The sequence below is a fragment of the Pogona vitticeps genome, chromosome 2, assembly GCF_051106095.1.
Source record: "Pogona vitticeps strain Pit_001003342236 chromosome 2, PviZW2.1, whole genome shotgun sequence".
NCBI lineage: Eukaryota > Metazoa > Chordata > Lepidosauria > Squamata > Agamidae > Pogona > Pogona vitticeps.
This window is the reverse complement of record NC_135784.1, coordinates 89429838-89451115: the sequence shown is the minus strand read 5'-3', so window position 1 is coordinate 89451115 and position 21278 is coordinate 89429838. Positions and strand designations below refer to the sequence as shown.

The following is a 21278-nucleotide window of genomic DNA, read 5'->3' as shown; positions in this document are numbered from 1 at the left end:
TGAGCTTCACAGTTCCGATTTGCACAGTCTACCAGTGTTTTGATTATGCCTCTTTTTTGCTGTGGGTGGTGGTTGGAGTTTTTGTGTAGGTACCGGTCTGTGTGGGTGGGTTTTCTGTACACCTTGTGTCCCAGTCGGAGGTCAGTTTTGCGTAAGACCATGACATCTAAGAATGGGAGTTGGCCCTCTATTTCTTTTTATTAAAAATATTTTAACCTGCTTTTCTCCTTCAAAAGAACCCAAGGAGGCTTACAGCAATTAAAAGACAATACATATTTAAGGTTAGTAACAATGAGTACAGTATACAATACTAAAAGGATCAATGGACACAATACCAAAAAAACAAGCAACACCAAAGCACATTCAAAGCAAAAAGGTACAACAATCCATTTGTAAAACTCCACTGGGCAGCCATTCACTCAGGGAAAGCTTGCCTGCAAAGAAGCATCTTTGTCTTCTTGCAGAAGGACAGTAAAGATGGGACCAGTCTGGTTTCCTGTGGGAGGGAGCACCAGAGTCTGGGAGCAGCACCAGAGAAGACTCTCTCTGGTGTTCCCACTAAGCACAACTGCCAAGGTGGCAGGACCCAGAGGAAGGCCTTTCCTGATGATCTTAATACTTGAAGGCGCTCATAAAGGGAGATGGGGCCTTTGAGATGGCTTGGGCCCAGGCTGTTTAGAGCGTTATACATAGAACCATCACTTTGTGCTGCCCAAGAGGTGCTGGTGGCTCCCCGAAGCATAGCAAATTGCCCCCCACAACCAGTTAAGCGCATTAAGGGCCTTTCTGACCCCCCCCCAAAAAAAGTTTTTTGAAAAACTTTTTGTTATAAAACGGTTGGGTTTCTGGGAATATCCGGAGCCCCAAACCTGTGAGCGCGCGCGGGGGGGGGGGTGTAGGCACCGTACAAGGCCCACAAGTTACATGTTGCCCTTCAGTGGCTTAAGGGAAACCTACGGGCAGCTACTCGCCGCGGGGAAGCCCAGCGCGCGCTCCACAAAAAGAGCCGGAGTCATTTGCACGCGCACAGGCCTCGGTGCATGTACGCATCCAAGGGCAGGTGCCTGGCATGGGTTGATTGGCTTCTCTCTTTGGTCCGGGGGGGGGGGCTCTATGGCAAGAGACGGAGAAAATGAGGAAGTGGAGGAGGGAGGTGGAGCGGCCGTGAGGAGCGGCGTATCTGGCTGGAGCAGGTGCGAGGCCAGTTTTGCCGGGGGGGGTGGCCTTGCCAGCGCACTACAGGTTGGGGCGAGGCGAGGCGCGGCGGGCGTTCCCGCTTGTCTGAGGAAGCAAGAGAGCCGTCCGTGCCACAGCCAGGCTGCACGGCGGCGGGCGCCGTACTCAGCGCGCCACAAACACCCTCGCTGCCGGCCCCGAAAGCCGCTTTCTCCCGCCGCCGCCGCCGCCTTGGGACCTCGGCGATGTTCTGACTCTCCCGGGTGGCTCAGGAGGCAGGAGCACATGGAGCAGCCCGAGCTGTTGTGGGTGAACCGCAGCTGCGTCGACGGTGAGTGGACACGCGTGTCGCTTCGCCCCGAGCCCCGGCTCGGAGAGGCAGAGGAGGGGAGGGGACCGGGTCCTGGCGGGGGGGTTGGGGGAGGAGAGACTTTTCCGAGCTGCCCTTCCCCGGTTTGGCCCCTAAAGCACAGGTGGGGCGGCACCTCTAAGTCCGACGGTTGAACGTCAGTATTTCCTCTTTCGTGGGGTCCATGTGCGGGAGATCGCGCGCGGCCCCAGGAAGGGAAACCGCACGCGTCCTTTTTTGCTTTGGGAGGCTTGGACAGGGAGGCGGGCGTGACTTCGGAGGACCGATCGGAAAAGTGGGGGGGCTTCCTTTCACAAGCAGTGACAAGAGGCGCGTTATCAATAACGACGAGCAGGGAAAGCCTCCGGCTCGGAACGAAATTATAACGAACCCCTCCTGGAACTAACTGAACAAGTCCGCCGAGAACTTTAGGACAAGCTGCGCTCAAAGCCCCTCGCGGCGTCTCTCGCCGCTCTTCCCCTGCGCCCTTTGGCCTGTATAATAATGTATAGATCCAATACATCCGCGTGGAGGAAGGGCGGCTGAGATGTGGGCGCAGATCGGAACCTGGAAGGCGTCGCATTCTCTCCCCCAACGCGCAGTTGTGCGAGGCGAGCGCGAAGAGAGAAGCGAGGGGAAGGTCGAGATTTTGTAGGCGGGCTGGGTCGTGTCTTGACGGGGCTCTAGAAAGCTCCCGACTGTATGACGAGTCGGTTTTGATGGCAGGGTGGAGCGCGTTGGTTTAAACTGATAAGGTGATGACTATGGTGTGCAAGGAGCAGGCAGGGTGTTTTCGTTTTGGATTTCCACTCCCAGAATCCTCAGATCATGATGTCTGGGGATTTGGGAAGCCCTTAAAGAAAGTGATACAGTGGGGTCTTGACTTAAGAACGGCTTGAGTTAAGAACATTTTGACTTAAGAACCGCTCTCATAGGAAAATATTGACTTGACTTAAGTATTTAGATTTGAGTTAAGAACCCCACTGTACTGTACCTCTGGGCTCCGGGAAGCAAGGTCTATGAGCCCGCCATCACCTCAGCGGGCTGAAGTTTCCCAGGCCTTCCGACAGCAGTGTCCTCCTTCTCTCTTCCTAATTCTTGCTTGGGTCCCCCCCCCCCTCCCGGCCCGTCTTCTAAGTTTATGCGGCAGAAAGCTCTTCAAGGAGGAAAACGGTGGGTTAGCCCCACAGGGCCTTTCCCTAGCTCATTTGAAGAGCTCTGTCCGGGAACGCGCCTCTTTGTGGTAAGGGTAAGGAGGGTTTCTTCCTGCCTGCAGGGTAGAGTTGGCGAAATAAGAGGGTTTTTTGGTGTTTTTTGGTGTCCCTTTGTGAGCTTTCTCCTCCCCCCCCCCGTTTTTCCCCCAGGCAAACCAGTACATCCAAGCAACACAAACAGGAATGTGGGAGGAATGTGGTGTGGGGTCTGTTGATGCCATTGCATGACATAAACAAAGAGGGTAATGTGAGAACTGAGGAACACAGCATGTCAGGAACAGCTTATAATCCCTTTATCAAAAGTCAACAAACAGAAATGTAAAGAAAATTTAAAAAGAGAAAGAAATATATATTTTTTATTTATTTTATTTATTTATTTATTTTATTTATATCCCGCCTATCTGGTCGGTTAAGACCACTCTAGGCAGCAAACAGCATAAAATAGTATAAAATTTTTTAAACAGAAGAAACCTTAGGAGAGGGAGGAAACAATAGGAGAGGGAGAGGAGAGGGCATCAGGAATTGTCTGGAGGGAAGGCCTGCCGAAACATCCATGTTTTTAGTTGATTTTTAAAGATACCCAGCGAGGGTGTCACGCGAATCTCAGGAGGCAGGTTGTTCCAAAGGCGAGGAGCCACCGCCGAGAAGGCCCGATTTCTTGTCTTTACCTTCCGGGCCTCCCTCGGCGTTAGGCTCCTCAGCCTCACCTCCTGGCTCGCGCAAGTGACACGGGTAGAACTTGGTGGGAATAGGCGTTCCGCCAAGTATCGAGGCCCTAAACCGTTTAGGGCTTTGTACGTAAGCATCAGCACTTTGAAGTCGATGCGGAACCGGATGGGCAGCCAATGCAGTGCGGCCAGAGTGGGTGAGATATGTTGGTAATGTACATATATACACGTGTGTGTGTGTGTATGATTATCTGTTTCATTTATCTCTTTCCTCTAAGGAGCTCAAGGCAGTGTATATTGTCCTCATTGTTTCCGTTCTTGTGAGTTAGGTTAGGCAGAGAGAGAGCGGCTGGCCTAAAGCATCTGTGAGCTTCATGGCTGTCTGGAAATCTGAATCTGGGCCTTCTCAACCTAGTCAGGTATTGCAGAAATCAGTCTTCTGAAAACTCATAGATGGAAACTGTTCTTTGTCATGACTTTCCACATGCTGGCAATGAGAAGGCAGAAAAGGAGAGGTTCTCTTTTTCAGGTACACTCTGCATGTGAGCCAAGGATTTTAACTCTGAACCTGATCTTCCAGCGTTCTTGCATGCATGGAGAGCCTATACACAGGCAGGGTCCTCTCCTCACATGTTGAAGACAGCAGTAGAAGGCAGTGTGTCTAGCTGCTTGTCTCTGAGGATATTTAAAACATCCTGTGAAACCTGAATGGTGCTCTAGTCTTAACACTCTAGACACTGACTGTCCACTTGGGTTGGGCAACTGGACCCCCAGTGCTTATGGACTACCATACCCTTAACCTCCTCCCCCCCCCATCAATGTTGGCTAGAGTTGATAGAATTGTAAGCATCCTCAGCTGGTGGTTTCTTTCTTGTGAATAAAAATAAAGGGCTCATGTGTAAAGAGAGATGATTACAAGAGTAAGAAAAGGGTAGATCATCATACCACTCTGAATACACCATCAGAGAGTGAAGTCTTCTGGGCAGAGTTTGTAAGTCTGTGACTGCTCACCTTCTCTGCATGCAGAAAGCCCCAGGTTTGATCTGTGACATCTCCAGGGAAGGCTAGGAAAGGAGACTGCCTGAAGCCATCTCGTGATCTGTCTCGCTAAAGAGAGGTTGGGGAGTGGGGCATTCCTGAGAGAGAGGAGACAAGGGGACTTTGCAGAGGAGAGGCAGGTGAGTGACCAAAAACGGCAGCACCCATCCATTTGTGCTGCTGTGAGGGAAAATTCTGACATGCAAGTGAGAGGGCAAGGTAGCTGCTTCGCCCATGACCAGCCCTGAATCCTTCACCACTTCTTTATCTAGGCAGGGGCACTCGCTCAATCCACTCTCTTGAGAGTGCCCAGAAAGGGACTGATTGAAGGGAAGAGCACTTGCTTGTATATTTCTTGTCAGCCTGCCGTGAAATGTGTCCTGCAAGTGGGAAGGCTCTGTGAGCCAGAGAAATATACTGGCATCTCCTTGTAGGAACCCAGTTCAGCTTTTCCTTCCCTCAGAGGGAAGGGTCGAGTTTTCAACTGTTGGCCAGCCCTCTGCCTGCATATCCTGTACCTTTGGGCAAAGCAGAATGGAAGAATAGCAAGGACTGAGACTAAGCCTGCAAAAAGGAGCTGCTCATTAGAGGAGGAGCCATAATTTCTGCCTGCTTCTGTGCCCACTTCTCACTAAATGGTGAGGTCCTTTCATCAGTTGAGTGAGCATGAGGGTAGGAAGGCCGCTCCTTCTATTAACGTAGTGTTTTACACTCACTGCAAAGAGGTGGCGGGTGAAAAAGCAGGCAATGGCACACGCTCGTGCTTGGCGGGCTTTGGTTTCTGTGTGCTTTGCCTTGGCTGAATCTGGATGGGAGCTTTTGCTGCTGTGCCTTAGGGAGCAAAACATCATAGGCAGCCCTGTTGGGACCTCTAGGAGGGGAATAAGGAGGCAGTTGAACTCTGAAAGGAAGGAGGAGGAAAGTCAGGTGAGTTTTACAGGTTGAGGTTTTCTGCTTGGAGTGTGAAGGCGGCCCAGTCCACTTTGAGAGTTATAGCAGGGGTTGAACCCTCTCACCAGCTAATGTGAAACAGACCTTAGTTCCCTCTCAACCTTTTGCCATTGAATTCCTTAAATCTTGTTCTTGTAGGATCATGAACAATATTTGCTTAGGGCAGAATCTGCTTGCTGCGGTAGACTGCTTTAGGAAAGGAGCTATAGACGTGAAATGATTTTGTTAGTCTTCAAGGTGCAATCGGACTTCTTGTTATTTTCATGTCTGCAGATGAGTATGATATGACTAGAGTTCCAGAAGTGTACTGCTCAGAAAAAGAGGACTGTGTAGCTTCTTTTCCCATACTGCGGGTTCCTCAAATAGAGAGGTTTATAAAAAATGTGTAGATAGGAAATAAGTTCTCTGCGTCAGTGGTCCCCAACCTTTTCTCAACCATGGACCAGTTGGGGGTGTGTGGCATGCCCGCGGGGGGGGGGCAGAGCTCACACGCGCAAATGCACATGTCACGCTTGGGGGGTGCGCATGTGTGCAATGGCACTCGCAGAGAGGTAGGAGATCTGTGTCTGTGGCCCGGTCCTGGATAGGCTGCGGACCGCTGCCAGGTCACAGACTGGGAGTTGGGCACCTCTGCTCTTGGTGAACAAGCTTACAGGTAAAAGTGACAGAAATATATTTTGAACAGTATGGAAGGTGGGAGATGAATCTAGTGACCTTTCCCTGGAATCCCTCTAAAGCCCAAGGCTAGGAGTCTGTGACTGGGGTAACTACCATCCCACGTGACAGCAGAGAAACCAGTAAAATTTCTGAGTTGACCTTAACATAGCCTCAGGCATAAACTCAAAGCAGGTTGCCTGAAGTAGATTTCAACATGCACCAGCCCATTGGAAGGTAATTCCAAGATACTAACTGGGACAGATAGAAAAGGGAGAGGGAGTGTGTGTATGGTGAAGGGAAGACTAGAAGGAAGTTGCAATGGGTTTTCTTTCTGTTATCTATGTGGGAGAAACCATAGCAGGTGGAATGACCGTGGGAGAGTTGGAGCCTCTATTCCAATTAGCTTCCGGGATGAGGAGAGGCAAGGGTGTTGTGTTTCATTAAGACCACCACCCTGACAACATTGTCATTGAGTAGTTTGGCCGACCTGCACACATGGCTATCTGAGACGTTAGTGGGTTTAGGGATCGTTTGCCAATGGTTGCTTTCTGTGGGGAGCTCTCTGTGGATATAGAACTACAAATCTGTCTGTGGTCATGCTGGTTGGGGAATTCAAGAAGTTGTAATCCACACACATTGTCAAAAAAACTCCCACTTTTTCTAAGCTCTGCTGCTAACCTATAGGGAGTATAGCTGATTGAAAATAGGATTTACTAACCTGTAAACATGCCTTGGACTATTCTGTAAATCATGTTATGTGCTGTCAAATTGTTGTTGATTTATGGTGACCCTAATAGGGATTTTGAGGTATGTGAGATGTTCAAGGAGTGGTTTATCATTGCTACAAATATGCCCAGTGAGTTTCTGTGGGTGGGGGTTTGAAACCAAGATTCCTGAGGCCTAGTCTGGCACTCTATCCACTACACCATACTGGTTCTCACGTTGTAAACCATACTTTCTAACTGAATTCCATGTTTACCTGGTTCACTTTTATCTTTAATAATTTTTATGTACACTAACTTGGTAGTTCTAAGGGCTGAGCCTAACATTTATTTATTATTTATTATTTATTTTATTTACAGTATTTTTACCCTGCCTGTCTCCTTGAAAATGACACAAGGCAGCTTACAACAACGAAAGATAATATTAAAGTAGAACTGAAGAGCATAGAACATTGAACTGAACATAGAACTGAATTTTAGAACATAGAACTGAAACGATAGTGGACTGGTGTAGTGAAGTGGTCCAACTTCATACTCTGAGTGGAGAGAGGGAAAGGATATCTCCTGTGTATTGAGATTCATGTAAATAAAAAGAGACAAATGCTGAGGAGAAAAAATGTAAATAAAAAGAGACAAATGCTGAGGAGAAAAAAAAACGTATCCTAGGTCTCCAATTACAGAGGATTTGGGGAGGGGGGATTACATGGTGAGCTATCAAGAAATAGTTCAATGCCATTGCTTCAGGACTCTTCTGTATCTCTTCCCCCATCTTTTTCTGCTGTAAAGGCCTCTGCCCTGTGCCCCCTGTCCTTTCAGGGGGGGTTGAATTTGGAGTGTTCTGCACACAGAAACTGAGCCGACGGGTTGGACTTGACTAGCCTCCATCCTTACTCTTCTCTTTCCTCATTAAGAGATCTTTGCTTTCAAGGATATTGGTATGACTGTCCGCCATTCAGGAAGGAAAAGGCTAGCTTCTGCCTGACATTGGGCCATTGTGCCCGTGATGGAGATAAGAATTCACTTTTTGTTTTCCGGCTGACAAAGACTAGCCTGTATCAGGCAAAGTGCCAGGGCCTCAGCACCACCACACATTTGCATTCCTCCTCTTTGCTCCTTTTCCCCCCAATAGGTGGACTTGTTCTTCTTGTTTTCTTAGGACATCTGGCACGTCCTTCTCATTCTGCATTCAGACTGCTTTGTTTCATGGAATTTGTGCCATTTTCTTCAGATGCAGTGTGGCAAAATTTTGTTTCTTCCTCCCGGGGCTTTTAAATGGTTGTTTTCTTGTGTTGGTTTAATTAAGTTTACACGGCTCCAAAGCAAAGCTTCTTGAGTGATTCACCATAAAATATCAGGCAAAGAAAGAAAGAGAGAGAGAGAGAAGACAAAAACGTTGTGGCACCTAAAACACTTAACTGCTGTATTTCAATGTGAGCTTTCATGGACAAGTCCACTTCCTCAGACATAAGAGTGGGACTACATGGCAAATTTTTATACATCTATAAGTGGCCTCAAAACAAAGTGACTCTTTGTTTCCTGGGCAGAAGTTAAAATAAATTATCACTAAGAAAAAGAAGAAATGAAAAGAAATGAACAAGCAGAGTAAAGAATGAAAGACAAAGGAACTTTAAAAAAAACCACAACTTTGAATGCTTTTTGAAATAGAAAGCTTGAATCTGTGGCATGGGCTTTCTTGCACAAGCTGAAACTCACTTCTTTCCATGCAGGGGACCTCTGCCAGTTTCTCCACCACACTGCATCTCTATGTGGGGTAATTGAATGCATTTCCAGAGGGCCTGCCAACTCCCAGGAATGGCTTGCAGCCCCCCCCCTCTGCTTTCTGGGAGAGTCAAGTGGAATTGTAGTTGGAGGAACAAGCCAGGAAAAAACCCAGAGAAATAACTCCTACCTACACCATGACAGCCACTCAAAACAAACAAACAAAAACTACCAAATGAACTTTTCACATTAATTTCATAGTGAGGGTGCAGTCATAATGAATCTTGCAGACACCTGCTGCACTTCAGAGGGTTGGGGAAGTCCTCGATCATAGTGTATATCTCAGGGCCATTGGAGGCATTGGCAGTTCATTTCTGCAATCATGCCGGTGTTAAAGGCACACACTATTTTCTTCCTGATCAGCCTGCAGATCTATAAAAACAGTTTGCCTCTCAGTTTGTCATCATTTGAGCATCAGTCCTCCACAAAATGGCTCAGTTCTTAGGGTTCTTCAGTTCAGTGTCATTTACGTTGCAGTCTAGATAAAAGCACAGCTTCTCCTTTTTACTGTTTCAGCAAACATCCTGGCTGTAACCTACCTTTGCACTATGTAGGAAGACAAGACATGGAAGGGTCTTGCAGAGTGTAGATGGCATACAAGTCAAATAAATAAATAAATAAATAAATAAATAAATAAATAAATAAATAAATAAATAAATAATAAGGAATGTGGGCTGCTTTGACTCTTAGAAATGTTCACCAAGGCCCCACCTTATTCATATAGGTTTTGTCATTTCTCATATGTTGGATTGTTCTTGGATTAAAGACCAGATATTGAACTTCTGACTGAAAGCATTTGTGGGAGTCAGGAGCTTCTTAAGGAGCCTGCAGTAATCCCCATCTTTCATGTGATGTAACTGGGCTAGTGTGTTCTCTGTACCTAAAGTGTGAGAACCCTGGAGAACCTTCAACTTCTCCACCCACACTAGCTGACATGCCTTTTTAATGGGTGTTATCTAGTTTGATTTGTATCTTTTTTTCCTCATTAAAAATAAATGGCATAAGTCATTGTGTAAGAGGTGAGTGTATATGAACATATCCTTCAATGTTATTACAACATTTTTAATTGCTTTGATGTTGTCTTTTCCTGGTGATCTATCTCGTTTCTTAACCAGTCTGAATTTTATTATCCTGCATTAAAATAATCCCTTTCCTTCAGTGTGAACTGTAGCCTTTAGCTTAAGTAACTCTGCTGTTTTACATTTTCAGTGGTAAAACAGATTTTGGGATAGTCTGTGGGGTTTGAGGAATTAATTTGTCATGTATAATTCCATATCAGTCTGTGGAACATGGTCTGTTTGCAGCTGCAGAAAACAAGGAAGTCGGTTTAATTAGTATTATAATCTCTGATCAGAGATAAAGTTTTTGTGGGTTGACTGAATGACTTATTACGGAAGAAATATTACTAATTCTATCTATGCAAATGAGATGGTTTAAAAACTACTCTCCCTCCACTTTCCAAGGTAGAGAGGATGGCACTAGGGTGGAGGGTAGCCCCCTTTCGCCCCCTTTCTCGCAACATAACTTTTGGAAGCAAATTGCCATAAGTTAAGAAGTCTCTTTACACATTATCTTTCACATATGAGTTGCGCAACATGGTGTGCAACAAATAATGTCTATGAAGATTTCTTAATTTACAGCAATTTGCCTTTAAAGGTTATGCCATTTGCCTAACTGTGCAACAGGATTTCAGCCATAACCTTGTTATTGTAGACGTACCTCTCCAGGATTAAAACAGGAACAAAATTAGGCAAGGGGACAAATTAAAAAAAAAAACGAATTGCGATAGTCATTAAAAACCTGATTCATTAAATATGCATCCCTTCATATTTGTGAGTTCCAGAGACCCCGGCGAATATGAACAGATGAATATTGCCCCATTTTTCTCACCTTGTCTATGAGGGTCCATAGGCAGCCAGCCACCCCCACAGCCTTTCCCCTACCCCCTTTCCCCTCCTTACCTTAGTTGGTGCCGTCATCCAGCACCGCTGCCATCCATCGCTGCCTGCTGCCATGTCCTCTGCAACCAATGGCCTGCTGTAAGGGACACTGGCTGCCCTTTGCAAAGATGGTGGCTACAGCTTTTCTTAGGCAGGGAAGCTGCGGCTGCCATCTTTGCAAAGCGCAGCCTGGATTCCCTTAAGGCAGGCCATAGCGACAAAGACCATTGCAGCAAGCGGTGGTGAGTGGTGGCTGCAAAGGTTGCCATGGCACAGCCCCCCGCAGAAGATGGCGGTGGCATGGACTGCAGCAGCCAAGGTAGGGAGGCAACAGGTAGTGGAGAAAGGGGCAGGCTGTGGGGGTGGGGGATCAGCTTAAAAAGAAACAGTGCCAGACTGATTCATAGTTCATCGGTTCATGGGGAGGAGATTCGTGGTTCATCACGAACCAGGACAAACCACCATTTTGGCAGTTCTTCCCCATCTCTAAACAGAATGTTTTTATCCCCTTAAATCTCTGTGAATAACTTCCAACAGTTTATTCTGGGGCATACTAAATTGTTACTTTGAATAAATAAACATTCGGTGAATAATTCTACTATTACACCATGGATTGAAATGGAAATAAATAGAAAATTAGTTAGGCCTCCTATATATTGATTGACAATAGCATGGAACATATTCCAGACATTTCAAATTTTTAAGAGGGCAAGTGCAGTTGAAGACACATCCTGTATTTTTATGGATTCCAAAAAGACTCCTGTGGTACTGTAATAATGCTTTGGAAAAGGTGGGCTCAAGTGCATGGAAGCATATCCCAGATAAAACTTGTTTTCAGTGTTTAAAAGTCACATGAGACTCTTTGTTTTAGTGAAGATCTGGAATGAGGAACAGAATTGAAATTGTTATGTGTTAAAATATGATAGTGAGATTCTGACTAGTTGGAATATTAGTTAGAATAGAACATTCATTTTAAATAAAATGGTGTTTAACTTTTACTTTTGTAATTGGTTTTAATGGGCTCCTTTTGAGCTTGCTATGTTCTCTAATAGGTCTCTGCCTTTTAACATTTTCATGAGAGAGACAAACCCAGTAGGCTAATCTTTGCCAATTAACTCTCCTCAACGTGTGAAGCTTTTCCCAACAAAGACGAAAGAATCCTACTGAATTTAAGGCACAGGATTGTTTCTGCCAAAAGATGTCAGCCTTAACTGGTTGGTCCTTTCAGGTGCATAAAAAATAAAAGGTGCTTGAAGTGTTGTTGCCTCCTTAGAGCAAAATCAACTAATGTCGTCTACAGGTACCAATTCATTATGAAATAAAAGGCAAGAGTGACAATTGCTAGAATGATTTCTTGTTTCATCATTTAAAACATACTGTCTCTTGGTCTCATGGCTCTGAAGAATTTATTGAATGTTCTCAGAGGATGTAGAAATCAAAATGAAGGGATAAAAAAATTAGAACAAAATAATTAAGTATTTGAAAAGGTGGTTGGTGGGACAGAGGCAAGCCAGTGCTTATAGACTGAATCTTTATTTCCAGTTCTCATCCCTTCCCTTAATTTTTTTTGTCCTTCCAGGTTCATTGTTCACTCTGACTTGCCTGTCTCGTCAGGCTGTCTGCCAGGTTGTGGAGAACATTAGCTCAACCCTCTCACCTCATGAGAACTTCACCTTAAACAGTAACTGGACAGTGCAGATAGAAAACAAATATGGCTTCTATATTGGCTTGGCCTTGGCCATCATGTCCAGCTTCCTTATTGGCAGCAGTGTCATCCTCAAGAAGAAAGGACTGTGTCGGCTTGTGGAGAAAGGAGGCACCAGGGCAGGTATGAGATTATTCTTGCCTAGAGAGGTGGGATTAGAAGATGCTTTCTGAAAGAGCTGAATGTTATACTATGCCGGATAATATACTAAATTAGGCAATGGGGAAAAAATCTCTAATGTGGGAGATGAGGAGCCTGTCCTTTGGGTGTTCTTCCCAAGATTTCCACCATTAGAAAACAGAAGTGGGGGTAACCCATGTCCTTTCCTGCATCTTCTGCAATAATTTACTGCTCTCAAGTGCATTGTTAAAGTATGTATGTTAGGGTGTAATTAACAAGTGTCATTCATTTCAGTTGGCCTGATCTTAAACAAGACTAACGTTGAATTTAACTTTCAGGGCTGGGTCTCCAAGTTCATGTTTTGACTAAAGGTAGATTTCAGATCTGGAAGGGCTGACTAGCCACTGCCTACTTAGTCTTCAACCCTGTATTTCCTAACTGGGTGCTCTTTAACACCTTTAGACTACAACTCCCAACATCCTTAGACAGCATGGGTAATGGGTTTGTTGGCTGTAGATGACGTGGGATGTAGGCAGAGAGAAATATTTGTAGTTCAGGTCAAAATGAAAGAATCCTCCAAATTGAAACAGACTCAGATGTAGTTGCTTTTTCAGGGCTGCAGGGTTGGTCGTTCTGTTTCTTTGCTCTTGATCTGCCCATCTAATCTCTTCATCTAGGGCCTTCAGCCCACATTTGTGGTCCTTGTATCTTGATGCCTCCTTCTTACATTCTGATGAGTTGGGCATGTGTTGTTAGGCAGTGTTTAATATTGCACAACTGTGTATTGCTAATCTTAAATCTCTTCTCTGCTCCATTAAAACCCCTGGAATGGAATCAGAATGTTTAGGTATAGCAGCTGATAATATGTGGACGTGTTTTTTAATTAGTTGTTAAGCCTGTGTTCCTTTTTGCATTTCCAGGGGATGGAGGTCATGGCTACCTAAGAGACTGGCTGTGGTGGGCCGGTTTGCTCACTAGTAAGTATGGTGATTCACACTAGTTTGGATTTGTACCTTGATGAGTAATGTGTACCCTTATTTGTTTCTCTGTGCCCTGAGGGTTGCTCCATATGCTTACAACTACTAATGGAATGTCATTTTCATATAACTGTGTCCTTAACGTAGGGTAGGCCAACCCTACTGTTAGGCAAGGTGAGTCAGCTGCCTCACACAGGGAAGTTTGGGTGTCATGAGGCAGATTAACTCGCTTCACTTTAGATAGTAAAGGCCTTATCTTGGGGAGATAAGGGGTGCCATTTGTTGCTGTGTCTCAGCCAGCAAATGATATGGACTGTAATATCTGAAAGGGTTTTTCCCTGATTACATTGGAAATTTCCTAACACTTAAACTGAAGTGTTTGGAACTTGTCTTTCAACATTGATGTTGTGTAGAGCAACAAGCACATGTTTTTGAAGCTTCCCCACGAGAGCTAGAATGTATGGATCATTCTTTGGAAATATCTTTCAGTATTAAATCATCATTTTCCAAACTGGTATCCTCCCAGTCAGGCTTGCCAGCAAAACCATAACCAGCAATTTTGGAACTAAGGGCTTCATGCGCTGTTGGTTCAGCTGGAGTGATGTGAGAGTGGCGTTTTTGATGACAGGACTGGAGAACGGGAGAAACAGACCTGGGTTTGAGTGCACAATGGCCATATGAATTCCATGCTGCACCCACCTGTTTTCTTTTTCCTTCTGCCTCAGAAGGAGCTGGTAGAGACAGTATGCAGGCTGGAGGTACATGGGTTTGCGCCCTTTCAGCAGCAAGTTTTTGCACTCGCCTCTGAATTTCAGCATCTTATGACACAGTCCTGGTTTCTTTGTCCTCTTGGCTGGTGCCCTTCTAGAGAGCACTGTTTTGTAGAAAACTGGTATAAATGATTTTAACTCTTAGTAATGGTACTTTGTGAGGGGGGGCGGGTAGGGGGGGCTCGTCAGCCATGGAAGGCAGCCCATCTAGGAGAAGGAAAACTCCGATTTCAAACCTCCACTGCCTTGTGGATATATCCACTCATGGAAAAGGCTTCAGGAGTTAACCTCAAGGCAAAATCTGGAGCTGGAGTCCCGAAGGCAGCTCGTGTCGTTCTGCCAACTCCTGCGACATTGCTGGAACCAGTTGTATTGGCTCTTGCCTTTCCATTGTACCATTTCAGCAATGTGGAGAGGGGGGATCTGCTGCTTGGGTAACAGCCTATCCTCCACTGTTACCCAATCAGCCTATCCTCCACACTCCTCGATTCAGAGCATGTTACCATAGTCTCTTGAGACTGAAGGATGCCTATGAGATTGTGAGGGGGATGCTATGGCTGTCCCCAGCAAGCCATGTACCTCAGGCCCATGCTCCTTGACAGACTTCACAGAGCCCCCCAGTGGCAGGGCAGCTGGAGGTTACAGAGGGTGAGTAGTGGTTCCTCAGGTGGGAGTGAGAAGGCAGATAGGCAGCACCTGGAGGGTGGTGTGGAGACTGAAAGGTTGGGAGGACCCAGACGTGGAGGAGGAGGGGAAGGTCTTGTCACCCTCAACTGATTTGGTGGGGGAGATGGGCAGAAGCCTTCAAGGAGCCTCCTCCCATCTTCTTCACCTTGGCAAGGACCAGCCACTGCTGCTGCAGGACCCTGAGTGGATGAATGGTTCCCTTTCTCTGGGCGTAAAGGACTCATGGAAAAAGTGCCAGTGATCATGCAGCCTAAGCCCCTATAACAATGGCACAGTTGCCTGTCCACTGGTCCCACCACAACTTAGAAGTAGTGCTAGCAGAGGAAGCACCACTACAATGAGAGTCTTGTGGCGCAGTGGTTAAACTGCTGTACTGCAGCCAAAACTGTGCTCACGACCTGGGGTTCAATCCCAGGTAGCCGGCTCAAGGTTGACTCAGCCTTCTATCCTTCCGAGGTCGGTAAAATGAGTACCCAGCTCGCTGGGGGGGGGGGGTGGCAATGTGTAGCCTGCATAATTAACTTGTAAACCACCCAGAGAGTGCTTGAAGCACTATGGGGCGGTATATTTCAGTATTACTCATCATTTTTTAAACTGGTATCCTCCTAGTCAGGCTGGCCAGCAACACTTTGTTTTTGCTTTTACAAGCACCTGCAGCAAATCCTCTGCGGGTGAGATGAACCACTGGCCCTTGGGTACCTGTCCAACATTACCAGCTCTCCCTAAGCAGCATTACCTGTTTGGAATCAGTATTGTGAACGAGACTCCATTCCCAGAGTGGAAATGCTGGAGGCCCTGTGACTGGAATGTGGTACATTTTGCAAAGTTGTACAAGACATCTGTCCATCTTGGGCTTGGATTTTTATCTTTAGATCTTTGATTCTCCTTGGTACTTTTCTGTGTGCCCTTATTGGGTCTTACATACACATCCCACTCCAAGATGCTTTTGCTTGTCAGAAGAACCAAGTACACAACACCTCCCTTCTCTGGGCTTTGCCACCCTGAATGGAGACAAGGCTGCCTAGAAATCTCCTAGCAAGAATAATATGTAGTAATTTGCTTGTGTGTTGTTTATCTTTGTCTGTTTGTGCAGTGGGTGGGGGAGAAGCCGCCAACTTTGCTGCTTATGTCTTTGCACCTGCCACAATCGTTACTCCGCTTGGAGCACTGAGTGTGCTAATAAGGTGAGCCTTCATTTTTACTCTGTCCTCCCATATTTATTCTAGATCTGGAAGTCTCCACGTAGTAGGAATGTGACTTGCCATGCAAACAGAAACACGGCTTGATAACATTGTCCTGGAAAACTGATAGCCGAGTATTTGCTTCAGCCTTGTTGTTTTTCAGAAAAGCAGAGCTTGTAATGCCATAATTGGAACCTGAAGCAACTTCTGTTCAGGGTTTTGTTAAAGGGTCTCCCAAGAGGATTTTGCAGCCTCAAGACGCCTCCCCCCCCCACCTTGTGCACCTCTTTCCCAAATGATGTTGGCCAGTAAGATTTGTTTCCACTCTTGGAAGCCTTCAGGAGCAGTGGTTTTCAGCTCAGAGGCCTTGAGCAGGTCCCTACAAAAAAGCCCAAATGTATTGTTTAATGGCTGTTTACAGCCATTTCTGTGCCCAGTCAGGCTTGTGGTGGGTATTAGGGCAAGAATGTTATGCCCACCCTTTATTTAAAGGCGCACCTTTGTTTCTTTTTTCTTTTCCTCCATTCGTACTGCCAGATATTGATAAAACTCTTTTCATTAGAATACATCATTAATAAAATGTGGCATACTGTATTATTGGCATTGATTTGGACCAAATAAGCCTCTCCCCACCCAGGAACACACAGGAATAGTTAAATGACTGGTTTCCTATTTTGACAAAACAGATGCTTTATTTGTATTTGAAACTCTCTCTCTCTGAAATAAAGTTTCTGAAATTCCATGAATCTGTTCCTAATCAGACCCCTTTTGCCCTTCTCTCTTGAGATTATTTTATTCTGAATTTGTAATCATTTATCTCCTACACATAGTGCCATTTTGTCGTCCTATCTGCTTGGAGAGCGGCTGAACCTCCTGGGCAAACTGGGTTGCATGCTAAGCATTCTGGGTAGCACTGTCCTCGTGATTCATGCTCCAGAGGAAGAGGAAGTCACCACTCTGAATGAAATGGCTTCTAAACTGAAAGAGCCAGGTAACCATGAGGCAGCACAGGATCGTTTGCTTGTCGGTTGGTTTGCATTCTCTCCATGGGGAGCCAAGCAGCTCACAATCATCAAAACAATAACAAGACTCACAGTTTTAAACTATCATTTAAAAATCTAAGTCAAAAAAAAGAAAGAAACTTTAGCCAATACCCTGTTTCCCCAAAAATAAGACAGGGTCTTATATTAATTTTTGCTCCAAAAAACACATTAGGGCTTATTTTCAGAGGATGTTTTATTTTTTTCATGTCCAACAATCTACATTTATTCGAATAGTCATATCTTCTGGTTGCTGCACAATGGTGGAGGGCAGGGTTTCACTTAAATGGGGCTTATTTTTGGGATAGGGATTATATTACGAGCATCCCGAAAATCCTACTAGGGCTTATTTTCAGGTTAGGTCTTATTTTCGGGGAAACAGATATTAAAACCAAGATTTTTTTTAAAAAAAATTAAAATCTCTTTCCTAAATACAGCATTCCTGAAACCCTCACTTCTTGCTTAAAAATCTACCTGAAAAGGAAAGTCTTTGCCTGATGACAGAAGGACAGGAAAGGGCACTAAGTGCATTCCAAAGCCTGGGAGCAGCCATTGGGAGGGCCCTCTCTCACATCCCCATCAAACCAGCTTGTGAATGTGGTGGAACTGAGAGAAGAGCCTCCCGAGAAAGTCTTTAAAGCTGGGAAGGCTTGTATGGAATGATATGATCCTTCAAATAGCCTGAACCCAAGCTGCACAGGGCTTTTTAGGTAATAAATAATAGGCAATATTATTAATATCATTGTTGTAATAATAATTGGAAAGATGAGCATTTCATCACTGGAACTTCAATGCGTCTGGGACTTAGTTGCAAATGTGATGGTGGTGGTGAGGTAGCTTTCAGGGTTTGCCATTCTGTTCACCCAACTGACTGCCTTAGTCAACAGGTGAGTCTGGGAGGTGAGGAGCAGCCCGAGCAGTGTATGCCATGCAACCTAATTTGTGTCCTATGTACACTATGCTGTTATAGAGCAGAGTTTTCCAACATTGTAACTCACATCCCCTAATCACTGTGTCAAAGAGAACTTGGATCGCACCATAGTAGAAACAAAAAGCAGATTTTTTTTCAAAGAGGACATTTGAATTTTCAGACTCTTAAAACTGTGCAACATTAGTTTGGTCAAAGGTCACTGATGAAGAATCTATGGCAGGGAGTATCAGTGGAAGATGAAATACCATGCTTGCAGGAGATAATTGAAGGAGAATGAATTTTTAACATTTGTGGAAAAGGCCTGTGCCCTTCTGGGAGGGCCCTCTGTGTCTGTCCAGTGGTATTTGTCTGTGTAGAGCACTGCCACCGGCGCTGAAGACAGAGTCAACTGCCAGTTTGATCAGATTTTGTATCTGGAACAAAAGAGATACCACAATTTCCTCTGCTTTAGGCAGCAATATATCTTGCACCACCTTTGATGGCTATCAGAATTTGCTTTCACAAGATGGGGGCTGTTGTGGTACTGTATTTGTACCCATGCTTCAGTGCTCTTAGATGGAAGGTCTGTACACTCGTGCTGCTCTTTTGTGGGAGACCGTGTTCCTCTGAAACCCTATCAAGCCCCATCTCCAAGTTTCTGTCTAAACCTAGAATTTAAATCAGATTTTTGGGATCTAGGCTGCACTTGATGTCAAGGGAAAATATTCCATTTATAGAAATCTTTTTGTAGTGCTTTTGTTGTAAATCTTTTGTTCTTGCCCTTTGTCCGTATGTTCCTGTTTTGTGTGCCGTAGTCTTCTTGGCAACCTAAAACCACCAAAGATTTTTTTAAAATAGTGTACTACTGCACTAGTGCCTTAACAAACTCATTCATTACTAACAGCATGCCAATAAAAAGTGTGTTCTGTTCTATACAGCTACCACCACACAGAAAACTGCCTTATACTAAGTCAGACTCTTAGTCAATCCCACAATTAAGTGTTGTCAGCACTGAATAACAGTGCCTCCCCAGAGTTTTAGCTAGGATTCCTTCCTGTCTAAAGATCCCAGGCATTGAACCTGGCATTTGCAGCCTAAAGAACAGATGTTTTGCCATAGAGACATGTTGTCTACTCCCCAATGTGAACTAACTCTCCCCTCTTGTTTTACATCTTCCAGGTTTCCTTGTCTATGCTAGCATTCTATTGGTGATCTGCCTGGTTCTGATCTTCTTTGTAGCACCACGTTACGGCCAGACGAATATCCTTGTCTACCTCACCATCTGCTCTCTGATTGGGGCTTTTTCCGTGTCTTCAGTCAAAGGGCTGGGCATTGCCATCAAGGGCTTTTTCACTCATCAGCCTGTTCTGCAGGACCCACTGACTTGGATCCTTGTTCTCACATTATTGGCCTCTCTCACTACACAAGTCAACTACCTCAATAAGGCTCTGGACATTTTCAGTACCTCCATGGTTTTCCCCATCTACTATGTGCTGTTCACCACCATTGTCATCACAACATCTGTCATCCTCTTTAAAGAGTGGGTCACCATGTCTGTAGTGGACATTATTGGGACAATATGTGGATTCCTTACCATTATTTTAGGAGTGTTTTTACTCAACGCCTTCAAAGATATGGACATCAGCTTGAGGACCCTGCCACAAACACTTCAGAACTGTGACGAGGCTCCAGTGGTTAAGGATGACAAGAACATCCTGATAGAGCTGGATGGTCCAGGTGCCAAGGATGATAGCAAGCCAAAAGTATTTATGATCTACAGTTGAAACTTAAAATAAACCCTGGAGCCACAGGGACTGGGACTAAAACATTAAGGGATCTATATCTGTGACCAAGACTATGCATGATATGAAATGTTTCCTTGTGCTTCAGAAAATGGAAACCAGCTTCAACACAATGAGCTGCCTTCCTTCCAGTTTCTATACAGTGATTCCTTCTTTCCATCCTTGGAACAACAAAGCACATTTTGTACTCTATATTAAATTGCCATGGCTGTCATGAGTACCCGTCTCAAACAGCTCTACCTTGATGATTTGAAGAAATTTGGTTCCAACTCGTTGGTTTTCCCGTTACTTCCAAATCTTAATTTAAGGTGGTCTTCTGCTAACGGCATGAAGAAAGACTATGTCTGAGTATTGTTAGCCCAAGAAGATTATGAACATGTGAAGTTCATGAAATCTGAAGCATCAAAGAATGCCAATGTGCATTTTTTCCAACCCAGAGTACATAATTATTAAATGAAAGTGCTGTGGAGAATATTTCTTTTTCTAAGGAACATTGAGGGTGTTGTTTTTCTACAAAATATACTGCTTTTATAGCGTAAGAGTTAAAAACTGTGGGCAGTAGAGAATTCAGCCATTTGATTGACTCACGTGTATTACTGAATGATAAGATCCAGAAAATGCTATGACACATGTGTATTCTGCATGTATATGTCAAGCTTTTGTATCTTTTGCGGCTTCCCATAAGGTAAAACAGCTACCCTAGCATTATTGATGATGCTACATTCTTTGATACAGTAGTAGTCATATTTCCATTTCAGTTAATATCAAGAGATGATGTGATCCAATTTTCTTGTTCCATAATGTGTATGGAATAGTCACAAAATGGTGAAAGACATTCCATGGCCATTCATAAATCTCATGAGACAAAGGGCTAGTTGTGATTGTGTTGGTCTTTTATAGGATTATCAATCTAATCCCAAGGCATTAGACAGCCATTCATTACTGATAGTCCCGGCTATGCTGGCTAGCAGATTCTAGCAGCTGTAGTCTTGAAAGAAAACTTTTCCAAGCATTGTAGGAAATTTGCCATATTCCCAGTTCTTGACATTCCTGAGAGATGGGGCATAATAGAACTGTCTTCAGTATTATATTTAAAAACAAAATGAAAGTAACAGACAAAAATGGAGTGGCACCTTAAAGACTAACTTTTGTATGTTTTAATGTGAGATTTTGTGGGCAATTCCATTTCATCAGACAAGTTTATTTTGTTTTTACTTCTTATAATGCTTGCACAAACTAACATGGCTACCGGTTGCTGTGGGTTTTTCGGGCTCTTTGGCCGTGTTCTGAAGGTTGTTCTTCCTGACGTTTCGCCAGTCTCTGTGGCCGGCATCTTCAGAGGACTGGAGTAGGAACCCTGTCCATGCTGTGTTGGTGTTTGTTGTTCCATAACCCTTGTTCCATCACCCTTGTTATGGAACAAGAAAATAGGATCACATGGCTACCCTTTCTTCTGCCTTCGTTATGTGTGTAGGTGCTGATGCCAGCTGCTTTTCAGCAGATTATAAACCTGTGTACGTGGGGTAAATACTTAGTTTATAAGCATAAGTGCTACCTGCTGAGAAGCCTTGGACTGCATACAAGTTGCCGCC

General features: G+C 44.8%; 1 protein-coding gene across 1 annotated transcript; it reads left to right on the top strand.

Annotated features, from left to right (window-relative positions):
* The first annotated feature begins 983 nt into the window (after positions 1–983).
* NIPAL4 (NIPA like domain containing 4) lies at positions 984–20160 on the top strand. The gene is made up of 6 exons (XM_020778056.3): positions 984–1507; positions 12074–12322; positions 13240–13296; positions 15847–15937; positions 16765–16925; positions 19064–20160. Exons 1-6 carry the CDS (start codon positions 1114–1116, stop codon positions 19666–19668), a joined length of 1557 nt encoding a protein of 518 aa, XP_020633715.3. The 5' UTR covers positions 984–1113; the 3' UTR covers positions 19669–20160.
* The last annotated feature ends 1118 nt before the right edge of the window (positions 20161–21278 follow it).